General features: G+C 43.3%; 1 protein-coding gene across 5 annotated transcripts in view; it reads left to right on the top strand.

Moving 5' to 3' along the window:
• The window catches only part of opa1 (OPA1 mitochondrial dynamin like GTPase), a 187,870-nt gene that overhangs the window by 31,226 nt on the left and 134,704 nt on the right, over positions 1 to 21,940 (top strand). For 3 of the 5 annotated variants that reach the window (XM_060920129.1, XM_060920127.1, XM_060920126.1), the window contains exons 5-6: positions 7,407 to 7,454; positions 13,004 to 13,086. In XM_060920129.1, the coding sequence (XP_060776112.1) occupies positions 7,407 to 7,454; positions 13,004 to 13,086 (131 nt within the window). The remainder of the gene's footprint in view (positions 1 to 7,406; positions 7,455 to 13,003; positions 13,087 to 21,940) is intronic. The other 2 variants (XM_060920130.1, XM_060920128.1) reach the window with 1 other exon arrangement.

Below are 21,940 nucleotides of genomic sequence, written 5' to 3'. Positions count from 1 at the left end.
ATCTCTGCTTCTGTTCCCTCCGATGTCGCCTCCGATACTCTACTGCGTCCGCCGAGTGCGCGCACACACACCGCATGTCGGGGCCACGGATGAGTTACTCTCCCTTGATCAACGAAGTCTGCGGGGAATTTGTGGTTATTATCGGTACAAACAGCACGAATCACAACTTAAATGAGTGCGGTTCAGTTTGACATTATTGTCAGTCCGTTAGATAAACATTTTAATTTTATTAAAATCGAAAATTAATATTTAGAGCCTGTGGGCTACAAAAATAAGTCATTAAAGTAGCCGGCTAGACTTAATTGTGTAGTCGGTAGGGCTGTAACGATACACCCAACTCACGATTCGATTCGTATCGCGATTTTTGACCCACGATTCGATACGCCCACGATTTTTTAAAAAATGTTTTTTTAAAGTAGTAAATTTGACTTATTAACATTTACTTACTTACATTAACTATTTAATAACAAATAATTCAGACCACTGCAGAGAATGAGTAATATGTATGCAAAAATGAACAAATGTATATCCAAAGACTGTTTTATTTCTCAAAATAATACTGTTGAGCCGGAAGCTCTGTTTTTTTCGGTTCTGAAAAAGTCATTTTTCCAAATCGTGTAAATCCGTTAAGATTTTTTTTTGGGGGGGGTGGCTCTCTCACTGTCTCACTCTCATAGGGCCAATGATTTTCTGTGATCGCGGAAAACAGATGGAAATTACGGAATTTTTATGGTGAAACATTGCTCGCGTGTCAAAATGTAACTGCCGCAGAAGGCTTCCGCCCAAGCAGACATGCCTTCAGTGTTGCCAGATATTGCTAACGTTTTCCACCCCAAAATATGTTCAAAAACAGCCAAAAAGCACCTAAACCCGCCCAATCTGGCAACACTGCATGCCTTTCCGGTCAAGTGGTTGTGATTGGCTTGTGGCACACCTAGCCAGCCAATGAGCTGCTTGTTTACAGATTCGCTCCCCGCGTCGCAACCAGAATGGCGACCGCTTAAAAGAAATGAATGCTCTGCCAGTGGCGAGTGTGGACGTTGCGTGACTCGCAGAAGATTGTCGCAGGTCGGCGAAAAAATGACTTACTAATAGATATAAAAAAAAAAGTAATTTAAGTAAGTTTAAAATGTAATTTAAATAAAAAGTAAAGTATTCATAAATTGAAGTTTGGAAGCGCCTCTGTTTTTGGGCTGAGGAGAAGTTTGAAAGGGTGTACCGCGATTCTGCCTTCTTGTATCGCGATACGGATCGTGGCTCTGCGTATCGCAATTTCGATTTCGATACGCATATCGTTACAGCCCTAGTAGTCGGCTGTATGGCCTGCAGCCGGCGCTTGTGGAAAGCCCTGGTATCTCATAAACACTTGACCAACGGACAGCAAAATTTGTATCTTTATTTCCATAAGACAGATGGGTTTCTATTCAACACTTATTTTTTTTATTTATTTATTTTTTTTAAAGATTTTTTTTTGGGCTTTTTGCACCTTTACTGGATAGGACAGCGTAGAGACAGGAAATGAGCGGGAGAGAGAGACGGGGAGGGATCGGGAAATGACCTCGGGCCGGAATCGAACCCGGGTCCCTGGATTTATGGTATGGCGCCTTATCCACCTGTTCATTTAAAACAGGTTTATTAGTCCATTCGCTTGTCGGACAGTTGACAGTTTGTCGTGTAATGGCGATAGATGGATGTAATCGCAGGAAGCGTTTTATTGAAAACACGTTCGCAAACGGATCCAAAACGGAGGCCGAGTCGAAAAACAGGCAGTGGTGGAGTGAGGTACAGACAGGATATCAGAGGGAATACAATATTTGCAGTCCAAAACTCGAAAAGTGATCCAAAATGCAAGGCTTTCACAAAGTCTGTGTGTTAGTCAGTCCTCGTCTGCGCTGTGATTGAGCTCTAATCAGGAACAGGTGCATGGTCATGAGTCCTAATGGTGCTGCTCGAGTGTGGATGTGACAGATGAAACCAGATAATTGTTCTGAAACCAGATAATAATAATAATTATTATTATTATAATATTCAGGTTAATTTTTATGGCCTTGTTATCACCCACTGCCCGAAAGGCCTGAAGGGGGATTGTGTTGTGGCGGTGTCCGTCTGTCCATCCGTCCCGGGAAGGGTACTCACCTTCTGAAATCAATTCCCCTCTCAATTATTGGAAGAATTTCACAAAACTTGGCAGGATTCTTTGTTGTATGTCGGTAATACGCATATTGTAACTTCATTAAATCGGGTCACATTTTACCAGAGTTACAGCCCTTCATTAACAAAATTATACTTTGAAAATTTTGAGTGTGTTTTCCTTCTGAAATCAACTCCTGTCACAATTTGTGGAGGAATTTCACCAAACTTGGCAAAAGGCTTTGTTATATGATCGTTATACGCTTATTGAAATTTCGTTTAATTTGGGGAAATTTTCCCAGAGTTATGCCCTTGGTTATTAACAAACTTGTACTTTGGAAATTTCATCAAGGTGTGCTTGCTTTCTGAAATCAACTTCCCTTACAATTTTTATCCCCCGCTGGCCGAAAGGTCTGAAGGGGGATTGTGTCGTGGTGATGTCCGTCCCGGGAAGGGTGCTCACCTTCTGAAATCAACTCCCCTCACAATTTTTTGGAGGAATTTCACAAAACTTGACAGGATTCTTTGTTATATGTCAGTAATACAGTGGTGCTTGAAAGTTTGTGAACCCTTTAGAATTTTCTATATTTCTGCATAAATATGACCTAAAACATCATCAGATTTTCACACAAGTCCTAAAAGTAGATAAAGAGAACCCAGTTAAACAAATGAGACAAAAATATTATACTTGGTCATTTATTTATTGAGGAAAATGATCCAATATTACATATCTGTGAGTGGCAAAAGTATGTGAACCTTTGCTTTCAGTATCTGGTGTGACCCCCTTGTGCAGCAATAACTGCAACTAAACGTTTGCGGTAACTGTTGATCAGTCCTGCACACCGGCTTGGAGGAATTTTAGCCCGTTCCTCCGTACAGAACAGCTTCAACTCTGGGATGTTGGTGGGTTCCCTCACATGAACGGCTCACTTCAGGTTCTTCCACAACATTTCCATTGGATTAAGGTCAGGACTTTGACTTGGCCATTCCAAAACATTCACTTTATTCTTCTTTAACCATTCTTTGGTAGAATTACTTGTGTGCTTAGGGTCGTTGCAGGGCTTTCCACTAAGGTGGGGTTTACATTAAACCGTATCAGCGGATCATCAGATTAACGTTTTTAAAACGATTAGTGTGCACACAGCAACACCAATACACGGATGCGCTCAGCTCCGCAGGCATCCTGCGCTCCAAATCACTCCGCCCTGAACAGCGAGTGCCCTCTGGAGGGTGCGCACTCCGGCCCTGCGCAGCTCACAGAGCGTGCGAGTGAAGCGCACGAGCAGTGATTTGGGACTGAGCCGCTGTGTGTGTGATCCCAGCGCATATCACTTACCACTTGCAAGTGGAAGGATGGCAAGCCTAAAGACAATCATAACTACACAATGGGCAGTATTTGCATCAGTATTTGCAGTATTTTCATACTTTTATACTCTTTAATGAAAGGTGATACAAGGCGGAAGTCTGCGCCGTTTTTCAGCAGTCGCGTCACATGACCAACGCCAGCGAATCAGGAAGGTGGATGTCACAGTGACGTTGTCCAATGACGACGCCAGCTAGAGCTCAGCACAGCGTATCCGCGTATTCTCAATGTTTACACAGCACCGGACCAGACACGATCTGGATTGAATACGTGGACCCTGGCGGATTCCCGTTTCCAGGCATTTTAATGTAAACGGACAGTGCATCCGCGAAGAAAACGAGACAGATACGGTTTAATGTAAACTTGGCCTTAGGCTCATACTAGCCAGCCATGACAAATAAGTAGCCAGCCGGGGGGGGGAGTAAACACAAAATAAACTCCTGTGCACGCAGTTCCCAGGATTAAATGTATTTTCCACAGACTGTTTACTTATTGCAGGAGAGCATTATTCAAAAACTGTTCATATTATTATTATTATTATTATTATTATTATTATTATTATTAGCCTAAGTATGCCTGCATAATAGACAAGCTATATTAATTTCTCAGACATTTGCTATTATTATTATTATTATTATTATTATTATTATTACTAGTGGGCAGCACGGTGGTGTAGTGGTTAGCGAGTGCTGTCGCCTCACAGCAAGAAGGTCTGGGTTCGAGCCCCGGGGCCGGCGAGGGCCTTTCTGTGTGGAGTTTGCATGTTCTCCCCGTGTCCGCGTGGGTTTCCTCCGGGTGCTCCGGTTTCCCCCACAGTCCAAAGACATGCAGGTTAGGTTAACTGGTGACTCTAAATTGAGCGTAGGTGTGAATGTGAGTGTGAATGGTTGTCTGTGTCTATGTGTCAGCCCTGTGATGACCTGGCGACTTGTCCAGGGTGTACCCCGCCTTTCGCCCGTAGTCAGCTGGGATAGGATCCAGCTTGCCTGCGACCCTGTAGAACAGGATAAAGCGGTTACAGATGATGAGATGAGATGAGATTATTATTACTACTACAACATATTGCATCTTTTTTATTCATTAGTGTATGCCAGACGCTAATGCACCAATGAAAACTGTGATTTGCGCACCAAAAATAATCAGTAATAGGCTATACAAGCTCACATATTACATCATGAGGCGTTCCTGGCTTGTAAATCTCTTATTTTCGGTGCATGACACATTCACGCAGCTGAGCATGCTATGAATTAACAGCGACAACGGTCTGCAGTGGGGCGACACAATTACACACTCAGCCAACATTTCTCCATTTGTGTATGAAAATACACTCCAACCACTCAGTTTGGGTTCATTTACAACCAACGGTGTCTTTTGATGCCAGCACGTAATTGAACGAGAGAAGACTGGTTTCCCGGAGACAAAATAAGTGTTATCTCTGCTTCTGTTCCCTCCGATGTCGCCTCCGACACACTACTGCCTCCGCCGAGTTCGCGAGCACAGACCGCATGTCGGGGCCGCGGATGAGTTACTCTCCCTTGATCAACGAAGTCTGCGGGGAATTTGTGGTTGTTATCGGTACAAACAGCGCGAATCACAACTTAAATGAGTGCGGTTCAGTTTGACATTGTCAGTTTGTTAGATAAACATTTTAATTTTATTAAAATCGAAAATTAATATTTAGAGCCTGTGGGCTACAAAAATAATAGTCATTAAAGTAGCCGGCTGGACTTAATTGTGTAGCCGGCTGTATGGCCTGCAGCCGGCGCTTGTGGAAAGCCCTGTCGTTGTCTTGCTGCATGACCCGCCTTCTCTTGAGATTCAGTTCATGGACAAATGTCCTGACATTTTCCTTTAGAATTCACTGGTATAATTCAGAATTCATTGTTCCATCAATGATGGCAAGCCGTCCTGGCCCAGATGCAGCAAAACAGGCCCAAACCATGATACTACCACCACCATGTTTCACAGATGGGATAAGGTTCTTATGCTGGAATGCAGTGTTTTCCTTTCTCCAAACATAACGCTTCTCATTTAAACCAAAAAGTTCTATTTTGGTCTCATCCATCCACAGAACATTTTTCCAATAGCCTTCTGGCTTGTCCACGTGATCTTTAGGAAACTGCAGATGATCAGCAGTGTTCTTTTTGGAGAGCAGTGGCTTTCTCCTTGCAACCCTGCCATGCACACCATTGTTGTTCAGTGTTCTCCTGATGGTGGACTCATGAACATTAACATTAGCCAATGTGAGAGAGGCCTTCAGTTGCTTAGAAGTTACCCTGGGGTCCTTTGTGACCTCGTCGACTATTACACGCCTTGCTCTTGGAGTGATCTTTGTTGGTCGACCACTCCTGGGCAGGGTAATAATGGTCTTGAATTTCCTCCATTTGTACACAATCTGTCTGACTGTGGATTGGTGGAGTCCAAACTCTTTAGAGATGGTTTTGTAACCTTTTCCAGCCTGATGAGCATCAGCAACGCTTTTTCTGAGGTCCTCAGAAATCTCCTTTGTTCGTGCCATGATACACTTCCACAAACATGTGTTGTGAAGATCAGACTTTGATAGATCCCTGTTCTTTAAATAAAACAGGGCGCCCACTCACACCTGATTGTCGTCCCATTGATTGAAAACACCTGACTCTCATTTCACCTTCAAATTAACTGCTAATCCTAGAGGTTCACATACTTTTGCCACTCACAGATATGTAATATTGGATCATTTTCCTCAATAAATAAATGACCAGGTAGAATATTTTTGTCTCATTTGTTGAACTGGGTTCTCTTTATCTACTTTTAGGACTAGTGTGAAAACCTGATGATGTTTTCGGTCATATTTATGCAGAAATATAGAAAATTCTAAAGGGTTCACAAACTTTCAAGCACCACTGTGTATATTTTTGTACATTCCACTTTCATGTTTTGTTTCCACAGCGCTGAACTGGCGGCTTCTTGCTTCCGTTGCTTGTTAGTTAGCAACATCGTCCTTGTAGCAAACATGACGCATGTCCTGGCTGATGGACTGCATTTGGCGTACGAAGAAGCGTGTCCATTTTATTTTGAAGCTCCATTCAGGAAATTCCTTCAAGTGCATTGGTTCTAGTCCTGTTAAGTTCACATCATGTCTTATTGTGTAAGCGTGTACTGTATACACTACCGTTCAAAAGTTTGGGGTCACCCAGACAATTTTGTGTTATCCATGAAAGGTCACACTTTTATTTCCCACCATAAGTTGTAAAATGAATAGAAAATATAGTCGAGACATTTTTCTGGCCATTTTGAGCATTTAATCGACCCCACAAATGAACGTGATGCTCCAGAAACTCAATCTGCTCAAAGGAAGGTCAATTTTATAGCTTCTCTAAAGAGCTCAACTGTTTTCAGCTGTGCTAACATGATTGTACAAGGGTTTTCTAATCATCCATTAGCCTTCTGAGGCAATGAGCAAACACATTGTACCATTAGAACACTGGAGTGATGGTTGCTGGAAATGGGCCTCTATACACCTATGGAGATATTGCACCAAAAACCAGACATTTGCAGCTAGAATAGTCATTTACCACATTAGCAATGTATAGAGTGGATTTCTGATTAGTTTAAAGTGATCTTCATTGAAAAGAACAGTGCTTTTCTTTCAAACATAAGGACATTTCAGAGTGACCCCAAACTTTTGAACGGTAGTGTGTACATTGAGTTTACTGATGTGCTGTAATACTGATCATGATTGGGACTTTATAACGGATGGCGATGCTGACTGATGTTCTGGACGTACGCTGAAACTGACCCGCTGCTTGTCCACAGGGGATGCAGAGTAAAAATAAGTCCTTTTTATTACCATCGTTTTCATTTTTTTTTTTTTTTCACATTTCATGTGTTCCTCTTCTTCCCCCCCCTTTTCCTTCCCTCCACGTTTTCACAGGTGTGAATAGTGCAGTCATTGGAGCTTCTGGTCTGCGTCTGTTGTTAGGTGTGTAAACAGCACACAGTGCCCTAACCCCCCGTCCTCCTGTTACCCCAGCACTCGCTGACCTGACGCCCCTTCCATGTTTAATGGACTCGGTTGGGGGCGACTGAGGATTCCTGAAAACGATGTATTATTTAATACTCATTTTATATACAAAACCATAACGTGATACTTAAGCTGCATTCATTTTCTTCTGCTCACGTCAGGAATGTTGTAGTAATAACCGTAACCCCTGGCTACGTCATCGCTTGTCTACCTACCGCAATGCATTATGGGCGATACCCGGGGTCAGCGCCGCCGTATTGCTTACTTTCGCCTTTGTTAAACACTGCGTTGTTTTAACCGTGCTGCCTAAAGTGAACTGCTGTGTGCCTTAAGCCTCGGTCACAACCGGCCGTACGTGCTCCTACGGCCGGTCTACGTGCAACAAAAGCAAGAAACGCACGGAGGGCGCGCGTGTGACGTGCTGATTTTCGAGCCGCAGACCGGCCGCAGAGGTTCTTTGTCATGTCAAACAAACTCTACGGGCGCTTACGTTTTTTTCAGGTTGCAAGACAAACTTACGGCCAATGTGCGTCTTTCTCCACGAACCAAAAAAAACGCAGCGATTTGGGAAACGCCAAAAATCGCACGGCCAAAAAATCGTACGTCCGGTTGTGACCTAGGCTTTACTGTGTCTCCACAACAAAGAGAACACCGAATTTGAGCTTTTATCAGCTGCCAGCCGAGAAGAAGAGAAGAAAGAAATGGATAAGTTTAATCCGCAGTGAAAACCTTCGAACCGAGTCAAAATGGACAAGCGTTTGTCGCTTACATTTCTCTGGTGGGGAAAAAGACGGAGTTAAACTGTGACCCAGTGATATTTCCACGGTCTGTGGAATATAGAAGATTATAACAATCGACACGGTTCATCGTCTGAAACTAGCGATATTCCAAAGCCTGTAAAACAAACACGCGTTCTTCAGCCTTTGGCTCTCGACGTGCCGAACGAGCCTGTCAGACCGATAAAACTCCCAAACTGTGAAGGGTTCTCTTTCGGGTCTGTATAATGTTCAGTGGACCTCGCTCGCGGCGTTTATTGAAGAAATTGCATTTATACTGAGCACGACACGGCAGATCAGCGCATTTCCAAAGGATTTTTTTTTCCCCGCTGGGTAATGTTTCCTGATATCAAGTTTTATTTAACTAATCGCTCATTTATAAATGTTTTGATAAAACATTCTGAGATGTGGTGATGATGTACAGTGTAGTAGACTCGGTCTGGACTCTGACCTTCTCACCAAGCTTGATTTGGATTCTGATTTTCCTGCTGTAAACCCTCGACATGTTCTCCACCTCTTTAAATCACCAATTTCATTGTCTTTCACGACAGCACGGCAAAATCGCTCGTCTCACATCACTCTGACGTAAAATTAATCGAACATCCGCTATATTGCCCAACTGCTGACCCCGGCTATCCCCTATAATGCATTGCGATAAACAAGTGATGACGTAGTTATGCTTGGGGGCTATTAAGTAGCTAATTAATGCGTTCTCTATCCGGCCCCGTTATACGTCGCTGTCTGACACAAACACACACAGGAGGGAGATTTAAACGAGAGAGATTTAAATCCTGTTTCTATCCCAATAGTCAAAAACTACAAAGGCAACGAATGAATTTGTCTTAATTCTCCTCACATGTGGACGTGAGGTCAGACTGCTTTACTGCTGCGGGGTTTTTTTTTTTTTTTTGATCCTGTTCTTTAGGTTTCTTTGTTTGCCATTTCCAGAATCAGTTGATGCCTTTCAACACATTCTTATATGATTTTTTTTTTCAAATTCCGTAAATCCAAAAGCAGAAATGTACAATCCAGATTTTCAAGTATTTACTTAACACCTCCCCAACAGATATGAAAAAAAAAGTCAAGTAAAATGGTCGCATCAAGGCAGGCAAATAAAGCAATCTGATGGTCAAGTTCAGTGAAGTCTAGTCAAATAAAATCAAGTCAAATCAAGTTGCAGAATTCGAATAGACAGACAAGGCAACTCGGATCATGTTAGATGACAAGTCAAGTCAAATCTAATCGTCAAATTTATTCATGTAGCCAAGTGAAGTTGAATAATACTGTTAACTCCAGTCAAGATTCATAGATAGATAGATAGAGTGATGGAGCATTTGATCACATTCTTCATCTCCGAAGGAAATGGACCTGTTACAGCAGCACAGAGTTAGAAATGTACTAAAAGTAGTTTAACATTATAAACAAAGCAAAATAAGAGTGAATATATCATAAGAATACAGTGTAAGGGTGTGGGGGGTAAAGAGTGTAGAGTTAAAGTGGAAGTGTAAACATTATTATAAACATTACTGTAGACAGACAGACTGATGGATACAGTAGATGGATAGACACATACAGTCGACAGATGGACAGATGGTTAGATACAGACGGACAGATGGTTAGATGAAGTAGGCAGATGGTTAGATACAGACGGACAGATCTTGGATACAGACGGACAGATGGTTAGATACAGATGGACAGATGGTTAGATACAGATGGACAGATGGTTAGATACAGACGGACAGATGGTTAGATACAGTAGACAGACTGACAGATGGTTAGATACAGTAGGCAGACGGACAGACAGTTAGGTATAGTGGACAGATGGTTAGGTACAGTAGACAGACGGGCAGATGGTTAGATACAGACGGACAGACGGTTAGATACAGTAGGCAGACGGACAGATGGTTAGATACAGACGGTTAGGTACAGTGGACAGACGGTTAGGTACAGTAGGCAGACGGACAGACAGGTACAGTGGGCAGACGGACAGACGGTTAGGTACAGTGGGCAGACGGACAGACGGTTAGGTACAGTGGGCGGACGGACGGTTAGGTACAGTGGGCGGACGGACGGTTAGGTACAGTGGGCGGACGGACGGTTAGGTACAGTGGGCAGACGGACGGACGGTTAGGTACAGTGGGCAGACGGACGGACGGTTAGGTACAGTGGGCAGACGGACGGACGGTTAGGTACAGTGGGCAGACGGACGGACGGTTAGGTACAGTGGGCAGACGGACGGACGGTTAGGTACAGTAGGCAGACGGACAGACAGGTACAGTGGGCAGACGGACAGACGGTTAGATACAGTGGGCAGACGGACAGACGGTTAGGTACAGTGGGCAGACGGACAGACGGTTAGGTACAGTGGGCGGACGGACGGACGGACGGTTAGGTACAGTGGGCAGACGGACGGACGGTTAGGTACAGTGGGCGGACGGACGGTTAGGTACAGTGGGCAGACGGACGGACGGTTAGGTACAGTGGGCAGACGGACGGACGGTTAGGTACAGTGGGCAGACGGACGGACGGTTAGGTACAGTGGGCAGACGGACGGACGGTTAGGTACAGTGGGCAGACGGACGGACGGTTAGGTACAGTGGGCAGACGGACGGACGGTTAGGTACAGTGGGCAGACGGACAGACAGGTACAGTGGGCAGACGGACAGACGGTTAGATACAGTGGGCAGACGGACAGACGGTTAGGTACAGTGGGCAGACGGACAGACGGTTAGGTACAGTGTGCGGACGGACAGTTAGGTACAGTGGGCAGACGGACGGACGGTTAGGTACAGTGGGCGGACGGACGGACGGTTAGGTACAGTGGGCAGACGGACGGACGGTTAGGTACAGTGGGCAGACGGACGGACGGTTAGGTACAGTGGGCAGACGGACGGACGGTTAGGTACAGTGGGCAGACGGACGGACGGTTAGGTACAGTGGGCAGACGGACGGACGGTTAGGTACAGTGGGCAGACGGTTAGATACAGTGGGCAGACGGACAGACGGTTAGGTACAGTGGGCAGACGGACAGACGGTTAGGTACAGTGTGCGGACGGACAGTTAGGTACAGTGGGCGGACGGACGGACGGTTAGGTACAGTGGGCAGACGGACGGACGGTTAGGTACAGTGGGCAGACGGACGGACGGTTAGGTACAGTGGGCAGACGGACGGACGGTTAGGTACAGTGGGCAGACGGACGGACGGTTAGGTACAGTGGGCAGACGGACGGACGGTTAGGTACAGTGGGCAGACGGACGGACGGTTAGGTACAGTAGGCAGACGGACAGACAGGTACAGTGGGCAGACGGACAGACGGTTAGATACAGTGGGCAGACGGACAGACGGTTAGGTACAGTGGGCAGACGGACAGACGGTTAGGTACAGTGGGCGGACGGACGGACGGTTAGGTACAGTGGGCGGACGGACGGACGGACGGTTAGGTACAGTGGGCGGACGGACGGACGGGTAGGTACAGTGGGCGGACGGACGGACGGGTAGGTACAGTGGGCGGACGGACGGACGGTTAGGTACAGTGGGCGGACGGACGGACGGTTAGGTACAGTGGGCGGACGGACGGACGGGTAGGTACAGTGGGCGGACGGACGGTTAGGTACAGTGGGCGGACGGACGGACGGACGGGTAGGTACAGTGGGTGAACGGACGGTTAGGTACAGTGGGCGGATGGACGGACGGGTAGGTACAGTTGGTGAACGGACAGTTAGGTACAGTGGGCGGACGGACGGACGGTTAGGTACAGTGGGCGGACGGACGGACGGTTAGGTACAGTGGGCGGACGGACGGACGGTTAGGTACAGTGGGCGGACAGACGGACGGTTAGGTACAGTGGGCGGACGGACGGACGGTTAGGTACAGTGGGCGGACGGACAGATGGATTGACAGATGAAGTTACATACAGTCGATAGATAGATTGACACAAAGTTAGATACGATAGATAGATAGATAGATAGATAGATAGATAGATAGATAGATCAGTAAAAATGATGTAGAAGCCAGGAGTTATAAAATTACTGTCAAGGTGCAGCTCCTTAATTTCCCCTGATAATATCTAGAATGCAGTTCTGTAACTGCTGATAAATCCTCTGATCATTCCTGATGTTTCTCTCTTTATGGCCAAACTGCAGACCACAGACGCTACTGTCAGCCTCAAGGAATACTTCATCTTTTTATTTTAGATTATTATTATTATTATTATTATTATTATTATTAATTTTTAAGATACAAACTGTCTAGAAGCAGCTGATGTGATGTTTAAAATTTTGTAATCAAGCTTTAAAATTGCAATATCTGTAAGATATATTTATTAACATCGCCCACCTCTACGCTTAGAAATAACCTCAACTGGGATATAATAAATATAAAATATAATAAATATAAAATATAATAAATATAAAATATAATAAATATAAAATATAATAAATGGGTCAAAATTGAAGAAAGTAAATATTCTATTTCCAATAAATAGACAAAATATGATTGTGCATGTCATTAACTGACGTGACTCATCTCTTAGTGGTGTGTTTCTAAAACATATGTAAGTCCCCGAGTGTAAAAAGTTTACGCGCCCTGCTCGAGACCTTCGAGTGTGTTTTGAACGTGGTGACGTGGGATTAAAACAGGAAGTCACTCTCTGATTGCTTGTTTCTCTGCATGTTCCGTGTGTTTGTTGCTAAACGGTTGTCATATTTCCTGGGTAATGTGTGTTTCCTCAGAAACTCCAGGTGAGCCGAACCTGAACACACCTGAGATCCAGCCCACAGGCGCTGGCGCTGAGAGCAGTGACAAGTTTAAGAAGGCAAGTCCATCTGCATTTCCTCTGCTTCTTCCCTGCTGGAAACGGCGACTCAGTCTCGAATGCCTGAAAAATGCTCGTGGCGGCTTTGCGATTAAAACGTTTAAGCGAATTAAAAAAAAAAGTTCCTTCCAATCACCAGACTGTGTAGTTTAGCAGACGTCAGCGTTCCATCGACATATCGAGGAACTAAACTTTGGAAAAGTCTGTTTTTATTGTCTCACGTTGGTTGATGGGAGGAAAAAACCCTTATGCACCCGAGGCGCACGTTTGACGTGTAATCCTTCAGAAAGAGTGCTGGCAGAAATGCTTTAAAGTGACGTCAAGTGGGTGTCGTCGTCTCCCCATAACGATCAGCCGAGACCGAGACTCATCCCGTATATTTTTGTTTGAAATTTGTTCAACTTTAAAATGATTTTTGTTAACTGACTTAAAAATTCCAAGGGACAAGTACATCGATAAAAAAGTGCAAAAATGAGTCACAATGGAAATATAATAAAGTGTAAAATCAACCTGAACGAAAAAATAGAATCAAGGTGAATCTAATTTAATAATTTCATTTATAATGATTAATTTATTTTTAACTCAATTAAATTTTTGAAACTAAAATGAGTATATTTAATTTTAATTTATTTTTAACTTAATTTGTTTTTAATTATTGAATATAATTTTTTTATTTAATTTATAATTTTTTTTACATTATTAAAATCATTTAATAATTTCACTGATTTAATTTAATAATTTAATTTCATAAAAAAAAATCTTTTCCCAGTCTAGTTCCAGATCAGATTCATTCCTTTTTCGCTGATATCCAGTAAATTTTTTTTTTTATAATTTTTTAAAATAATTTTTTAATTAATTAATTAATTAATTAATTAATTAATTAATTAATGCTGGTATTGGCCCAGTAACGATCCTGAGTATCGGATCAGCGTCATCTCTACTCCAGATCAATCAGGTCACAAGTTGGAGGGGAGGGGGGAGGGGCAAGGGGGAGAAAAAACAAAATGGAGGACAAAGTGACGGAATGAAATCACGAACATGTTGATAGTTTTTAATTTGCTTGCTTGCCAACCCCCAGAAAATTAAAAGCGGTAGATCAGGTTGCGTGACGCAATCGGGCCCTTCTAGGGGTGTGGCCTCCTGTTAAATTTTTTTGGGAAAAAAAAAATGGTGTAAATTTGTGCATCCTCCTGCATTCTGAGTGCCGTATTTAAGAAACCTGATGGAGAAATCGGACTGACGTAGCCTGGGAAATCCCATGCTGCTTTGCACAATCGTTCCGATCTGAAAAGACAGCATGGAAACTATGGTCTAAAGGCTCGCCTGAGTTAGGGAGCCAATCAGAGAGTGAGGAGGGGTGGAAAGACGGTGACGCGTACTACTCGACAAACGGAAGCTTGTAGTTTATTTGGGACTGTTTACGGATCACATTTAACATGGCGGCGAGCGAAACGAACCAAACTTTCGATCAAGCTTTAGACACTTCTGAATAGTTTAGAGCGAAAGTTTGTTTTAAAAAAAAAAGAACAGCGTTTGGCGTTAGTCTTTCATTGGCACGAAGACGGATTGATTGATTGATTGATTGATTGATTTTATTTAGGTTTTCCACATGTACATTTACAATAAAGTACACATTTAATTATTGTAAAGACGTAAAAAAAAAACCGAGGATGACACAAAAAAGTCGAATAAAATGACTTATTTCCATTGTGGTCCTCATAAAAAATTACAAAATGGTGACAATATGATAGAGGACAAAAATTACAAAAATGTATAAGTAAACAAAGTGTCTAAAAATAACATTAATAATATTAATAAATAAATTTAAGAAATATAACTATCACATTTTATATATCACAAAATATCACAGTTGTTATCACAGAAATTGAATAACAATTTACAAACATATTAAAAGTACATGAGAGAGTCCATTTTTAATGATTCTAATAAAAACCTTTTGACTTGTTTCTTAAACGGATGCCTTTGCCTTGCTCCCGACAGGGTTTGGTAAAAGTCTCATTTACCAGCTAGCCCCCTTAGTGGCTAAGCAGATGGGGTTTAGCCAAACCCCAGTCGTTGCGGTAATCTCGCCACTGACTGCCTTGGTGGAAGACCAGGTAAAGGAGGCAGGCGGTCTCGGGATTTCTGCGGCACAGCTTGGTCCAGAGCAGGAAAATGCTATCAAGAGTTTCTTCTTCGTCGCTCTAACTACGTCACCGGGTACAACTGCCATGATTGGCCATGGGCTACGTATACACCAAATGATAGACATTTGCAATGTCCAATAAACGGCCGTTGACAATCATAAACCACACCTCCCCTACGAGAAATTCAATAGGCGGATTCCAGACCATATTTCACTTGTGATATGGTCTGGTGTTAACCAGACTAGGACTGACGTACTTCACAAAACACTTCCCACCTCGCCTCCATGCTTTGATACCAGATGATCCGACGACCAAGTCACCTTGAACTAGTTGTCATAGCGAAGCTTCTTCTTCTTCTTCTTATTATTTTTTTCTTCTGAGTTTTCATTGTTCGTAATCACCAGAGCGTGTTTCGTTTTCACAAATACTGCTGCGATTTGTTGTAACATGTGACCTCATTGCCGATTGGCTAGAACCATAACGGGAACCAATTCAGATTGGACATCGTTATCATTATCGCACCGTTCCACTGGCCCTCGTTGTCACCATATAACTACCTGACGCTGTAGACGTGCGTCCCGTGTGCTAAAACCAGCTGAAGTGAGACATCTTGCACAAAATGTCGCGAGCTAGCAGCGTTTTAATGCGTTCAGGATCTAATACTGCATTCGAAGTTGGAAAATTCTCCACCTACAACCAGTAAAACCCACTGAAAACGCCAGCTCAGGCTGAAATTTCAGCTCGTCAGCTTGGAATAGTGTCCTTGACGAGCCTAGCAGTTCCTGACCGATTTGTTTGAGTGATGTCATGGCCGCTCACACGGTGAACATCGTACACTTGAAAGCACCTGTAATTTTGTACAACCCCGATTCCAAAAAAGTTGGGACAAAGTACAAATTGTAAATAAAAACGGAATGCAATAATTTATCAATCTCAAAAACTGATATTGTATTCACAATAGAACATAGACAACATATCAAATGTCGAAAGTGAGACATTTTGAAATTTCATGCCAAATATTGGCTCATTTGAAATTTCATGACAGCAACACATCTCAAAAAAGTTGGGACAGGGGCAATAAGAGGCTGGAAAAGTTAAAGGTACAAAAAAGGAACAGCTGGAGGACCAAATTGCAACTCATTAGGTCAATTGGCAATAGGTCATTAACATGACTGGGTATAAAAAGAGCATCTTGGAGTGGCAGCGGCTCTCAGAAGTAAAGATGGGAAGAGGATCACCAATCCCCCTAATTCTGCGCCGACAAATAGTGGAGCAATATCAGAAAGGAGTTCGACAGTGTAAAATTGCAAAGAGTTTGAACATATCATCATCTACAGTGCATAATATCATCAAAAGATTCAGAGAATCTGGAAGAATCTCTGTGCGTAAGGGTCAAGGCCGGAAAACCATACTGGGTGCCTGTGATCTTCGGGCCCTTAGACGGCACTGCATCACATACAGGCATGCTTCTGTATTGGAAATCACAACATGGGCTCAGGAATATTTCCAGAGAACATTATCTGTGAACACAATTCACCGTGCCATCCGCCGTTGCCAGCTAAAACTCTATAGTTCAAAGAAGAAGCCGTATCTAAACATGATCCAGAAGCGCAGACGTCCTCTCTGGGCCAAGGCTCATTTAAAATGGACTGTGGCAAAGTGGAAAACTGTTCTGTGGTCAGACGAATCAAAATTTGAAGTTCTTTATGGAAATCAGGGACGCCGTGTCATTCGGACTAAATAGGAGAAGGACGACCCAAGTTGTTATCAGCGCTCAGTTCAGAAGCCTGCATCTCTGATGGTATGGGGTTGCATTAGTGCGTGTGGCATGGGCAGCTTACACATCTGGAAAGACACCATCAATGCTGAAAGGTATATCCAGGTTCTAGAGCAACATATGCTCCCATCCAGATGACGTCTCTTTCAGGGAAGACCTTGCATTTTCCAACATGACAATGCCAAACCACATACTGCATCAATTACAGCATCATGGCTGCGTAGAAGAAGGGTCCGGGTACTGAACTGGCCAGCCTGCAGTCCAGATCTTTCACCCATAGAAAACATTTGGCGCATCATAAAACGGAAGATACGACAAAAAAGACCTAAGACAGTTGAGCAACTAGAATCCTACATTAGACAAGAATGGGTTAACATTCCTATCCCTAAACTTGAGCAACTTGTCTCCTCAGTCCCCAGACGTTTACAGACTGTTGTAAAGAGAAAAGGGGATGTCTCACAGTGGGAAACATGGCCTTGTCCCAACTTTTTTGAGATGTGGTGTTGTCATGAAATTTAAAATCACCTAATTTTTCTCTTTAAATGATACATTTTCTCAGTTTAAACATTTGATATGTCATCTATGTTCTATTCTGAATAAAATATGGAATTTTGAAACTTCCACATCATTGCATTCCGTTTTTATTTACAATTTGTACTTTGTCCCAACTTTTTTGGACTTGGGGTTGTACTTTAAAATGAGTTGATGGCGCTTTCGATCAGTTAATATACAGATGGACTACTTGGTTAAATTGATAACACTGATCAAACTAGTCACCATTTTGAGAAGATGATCATCAGTGTGTTAGCTAGCTAGCTGGCTGCTCAGCTACTCGCACAGTAAAGTGGCTTTTAAAGAGCAAATGAAACAAGCTTTCGAGGAGGCGTCTGTTTTTTTTTTTTTCTAACTTTACACGTCGAACATATCAAAATGGGAAACGATGTTGTTCCTACTTATGAGGATTTACTCCACTGCGGCGTCTCCTTTCTGTTTACGCCAAAGCTACGTGATGTGATATGATGTGTACCGACCTCCAAACTCTATTCGAAGCTCTTGATTTCTTCGAGGTTTTATAATGCTAATGCTAATCACAGCGTAAGTACGAATGAACATCACCACTACTGATTTTTTTTTTGTGCCTTTGAATGCATTTCTGATTTCTTTTTCCAGTTCCTCATCTTTGTGAGCCTTTGCACTACGTTTGCTTCCTGTCCTGACATGCCATTTCCTGTTTGCCTTTTTCATTCAGCGAGCGCTTAAAAGGCACATAAAATACGAGTCACGTTTTTGTGAAAGTAGTGAGCTGTTTTTACAGGAGCTGCGAAGTGATGTCCTGTACGCACTGCCACTCAAAAGTTATTGAACCCCTGATATTTTTGAGAAATGTTATGTTTATTAACAGTTTCTCAAATGTACATGATTTTACTCCCTGATTGTCCCTGTTGCTGCTCTGCAACTACCCCATCCGGCTCAGTGATGACTGACTCTGAACCGCCGACGTTTTGTTTTTAAGCATGTTCGATCGTCATGAGCCGTGAACCCATTTGTGATTAGTTACAGGTTAAACGATGATGAGAACCAGCCAGCGAGAGCCGAAAGGAAATCGGGTTGATCTGCCGTCACGCGCAGCTAGGGCTGTGCGATATGGGGAAAAAATGAATATCCCGATACATTTTCTCCATTTCACGATATACGATATATATCTCGATATATTTAAATCTCCTCTAAAGGACCCCATGAAATCTAACTTTTACTCTTTACTGTTTTCACTACAATCCCTGCAGATTAAATAACATTCTTGGTTAACTTTACAGGTGGTTTTCAACAACACATTTTAAATTTTCATGTTAGTGATTAATCACAATTGAATTGAAATAAGACTATTTTTATTCAACAAAGATGTGGCACAAACTGCAAAAACAATCTTGAAAATTGTAACAAAGGGGCAACACAATACAGAGCTGCTCAGAGCTCAAACCAATAAAGTGCAAGCTCGACACTGAGAAAGACATTTAGCCTAAATAAGAAAAGTGCTCATTCATTAAATTATTAAAAAAAATAAATCTCCAAGCTATTAACCTGACTACTGAGAACCACTGGAACATTCACAATAGAGAGAGAGATTGAGGGAGAGAAGAGAGAGATCTGCAGAACATCATTTTTCTCTTTGCACACTTTTGAACTGAATGTTTCCTGGCTCTGCCTCTCAGATGTGTATAATTCCGGTATTGCCTTCTCTGTAAAATGTCTGCGACCAGGCAACTCATATTTGGGATCGAGTGTGTTTAGTAATTTTTGGAAGCCTGGTTTTTCCACTATACTAACTTGGGATCATGTCTTCGGCAATGAAATTAGTGATCGCATCCGTTATAGCTCTCCATCTCTGACTCGTTTTCTTATATGGGGTGGCTTTGGAGAACGAGGCCGCTATGGTCATTTGTTTAGCTTGTGGGCAAGTAGTTCGGAGTTTGAGACTCTTCAAACTGTACCGGGTGAGTTTTCAGGTGATGGAACATATTTGTCGTGCTGCTGCCTTTCGTGATGACAGGTTTTATTTGCACACTTTACAAACTGGCATTTGCTGTTCTACGTCCTCCTCGCGATATCCAAAAAACGCCAGATGACTGACCCCTTACTAGTTCTTTTAGGAACCAATTCGTCCGCTTCCATTTTTAATTTGTCGCTGAAATTGACAGAGCTTACACGGTAGCCTATGCAGCACCAGCGATTGCACGAACTGAGTCAGCGCTGTAAACCAGAATTAGGAAATCTTCCCGCCGGCAGTGTTGCCAGATACTGCTGACGTTTTCCAGCCCAAAATATGTTCAAAACCCGCCAAAATGCACTTAAAACCGCCCAATCTGGCAACACAACCGAAACTAGAAAATCTTCCCGGAAGTTCCTTTCAGCACCGAGATGTCGCCCGGGATTGGTTGGCGAGTGCGTGACGTTATTGTTTTCTTTACCCTTAGGCAGCCTCTCACGTTACTGCCTGAGGGACAGGGAGAAAACCACCGGGAAATGTTTTAAACAAACGCAAGTCGGAAGATGACGATAAAATACTCGATAGTTACGATATAATAATTTTATGTATCGCACACAATTTTCGGCGATATATCGAGTATATTCTATATATCGCACAGCCCTACGCGCAGCACACCCCTGAATCCGGTCTATCATCTGTTTATTTGTGTGTGATCAAAGCCAAAATGTAGGAATAAAAATAATAATAATGCGTCTGCACAAACTTATTTGATCTGGCAAACCATCATGATCTATTAGGAACAGCAAAAATATATGAAATGGAAAATATATATGTTATTTCCCAGCTGGGAGGTCCGTATGGTGAAATACCGTGACCGAGGTCTTGAAAGTACTGAGCGAGGCCCTCTGGGCTGAGGTCAGTATTCAAGGCCGAGGTCACGGTATTTCGCCATACGGACCGACCTTAAGCTGGTAAATAATATATATATTTTTTTCTTTACCAAATTCTAACAGAAAACGAGAGCGCCCGAAAGGGAAAACCGAGCCGAGCCGCCGTTTTGAATCCTCATTCACGGCTGTAATGCAAATGGCTTCCTCCTCGGTATACAAGTGCACTTCCATGGCAGGAAAAAAACTACATTTTGCCGCCTATGTAGTCCCCTATTTATACAAAATTGAGTCATTCAGGATTCAGCCATGTTTTTGCTCAGCGTTAGCAACAGTTAGAGGTTTTTATCTTTCTCCTGAAATGTTTTCTTTTATTTCTTCTTCCTCAGGGTAGTAAAACTCGCTTTCGCTGTGAACACTGTCATTATCGCTATCCATGCTGTAAAATTAATGTTATTCTCCTGAGAAATGCGAAAATAAATGTTGACAAAAAAATGCTACTATGTTTGTTGTTGTGAACGAGCGAGTCGCCAGAGGTCCGTATCCGGGGTCCGTATCGTAGGATACGGACCCGCTCGCCAGCCAATCAGAGCGCAGGATTTGATGGAAACCAGGCTGCGAAAAAATAAGTATTGTTATACACTGCCTGTGTTTCTCTGAACAGTATTCTTCTTCTTCTTCTGGCTGCTCCCGATTAGGGGTCGCCACAGCAGGTCTTTTGTCTCCGTTGCTCCCTGTCTTCCACGTCCTTCTCTACCATACCTGCCACTTTCATGTCCTCTCTCACCACATCCATGTATCTCCTCTTTGGCCTTCCTCGTTTTCATCTGCCTGGCAGCTCCATCCTCAACATTGTCCTTCCAACATGCTCTGCATCTCTTCTCAGGATGTACCCATACCATCTCAGTCTCATCTCTCTTAGCTTCATTCCCAAGCTCTCCACATGTGCCGTCCCTCTGATGTGCTCGTTCCTTATCCTGTCCAACCTCCCATCGCAAACCTTAACATCCTCAACTCCGCCACCTCCAACTTTGCCTCCTGTCTCTTCGTTAAGGGTACGGTCTCCAATCCGTACATCACAGCTGGTCTCACTACTGTCTGATACATCTTACCTTTCACTTTTGCTAGGACTTTCCGATCACAACTGACTCCCGAAATCCTGCTCCACCCTGCCTGCACTCTCTTTCTCACCTCACTATCGCAGCCCTCATTTTCCTGCACAGTTGACCCCAGGTAGTCTGGCTAACGCAACTTCAAAGCTCTGTGAGCATTTGGTCTGGCAAAGATATTAAGCCCAACTGTTTCCCAAAGGCGTGGTTGACCCGCCTCCCTGAAATGCCTCAGTTTGCTACTGGTCGAAGCCAGAAAAGGCTGTGACGAAGCTTAAACCAATCACATCACTCTTTCCTCTGACGTATGTGACGCGACGGAAACTGCTTGAGTAACAGGAAGAAGATAAATACCTCCAGGGCTGCTCTTTGCTCCGTTTTCAATGAGAACTTCCCGTTGAATGCTTTCAATACAGCATCTACCGCTGTGTCAAAGGCTTGCCGCTGCT

This window comes from Neoarius graeffei, chromosome 4, assembly GCF_027579695.1.
Source record: "Neoarius graeffei isolate fNeoGra1 chromosome 4, fNeoGra1.pri, whole genome shotgun sequence".
NCBI lineage: Eukaryota > Metazoa > Chordata > Actinopteri > Siluriformes > Ariidae > Neoarius > Neoarius graeffei.
Note: the sequence above shows the minus strand (reverse complement) of the source record. Positions and strands in the feature narration are given on the sequence as shown.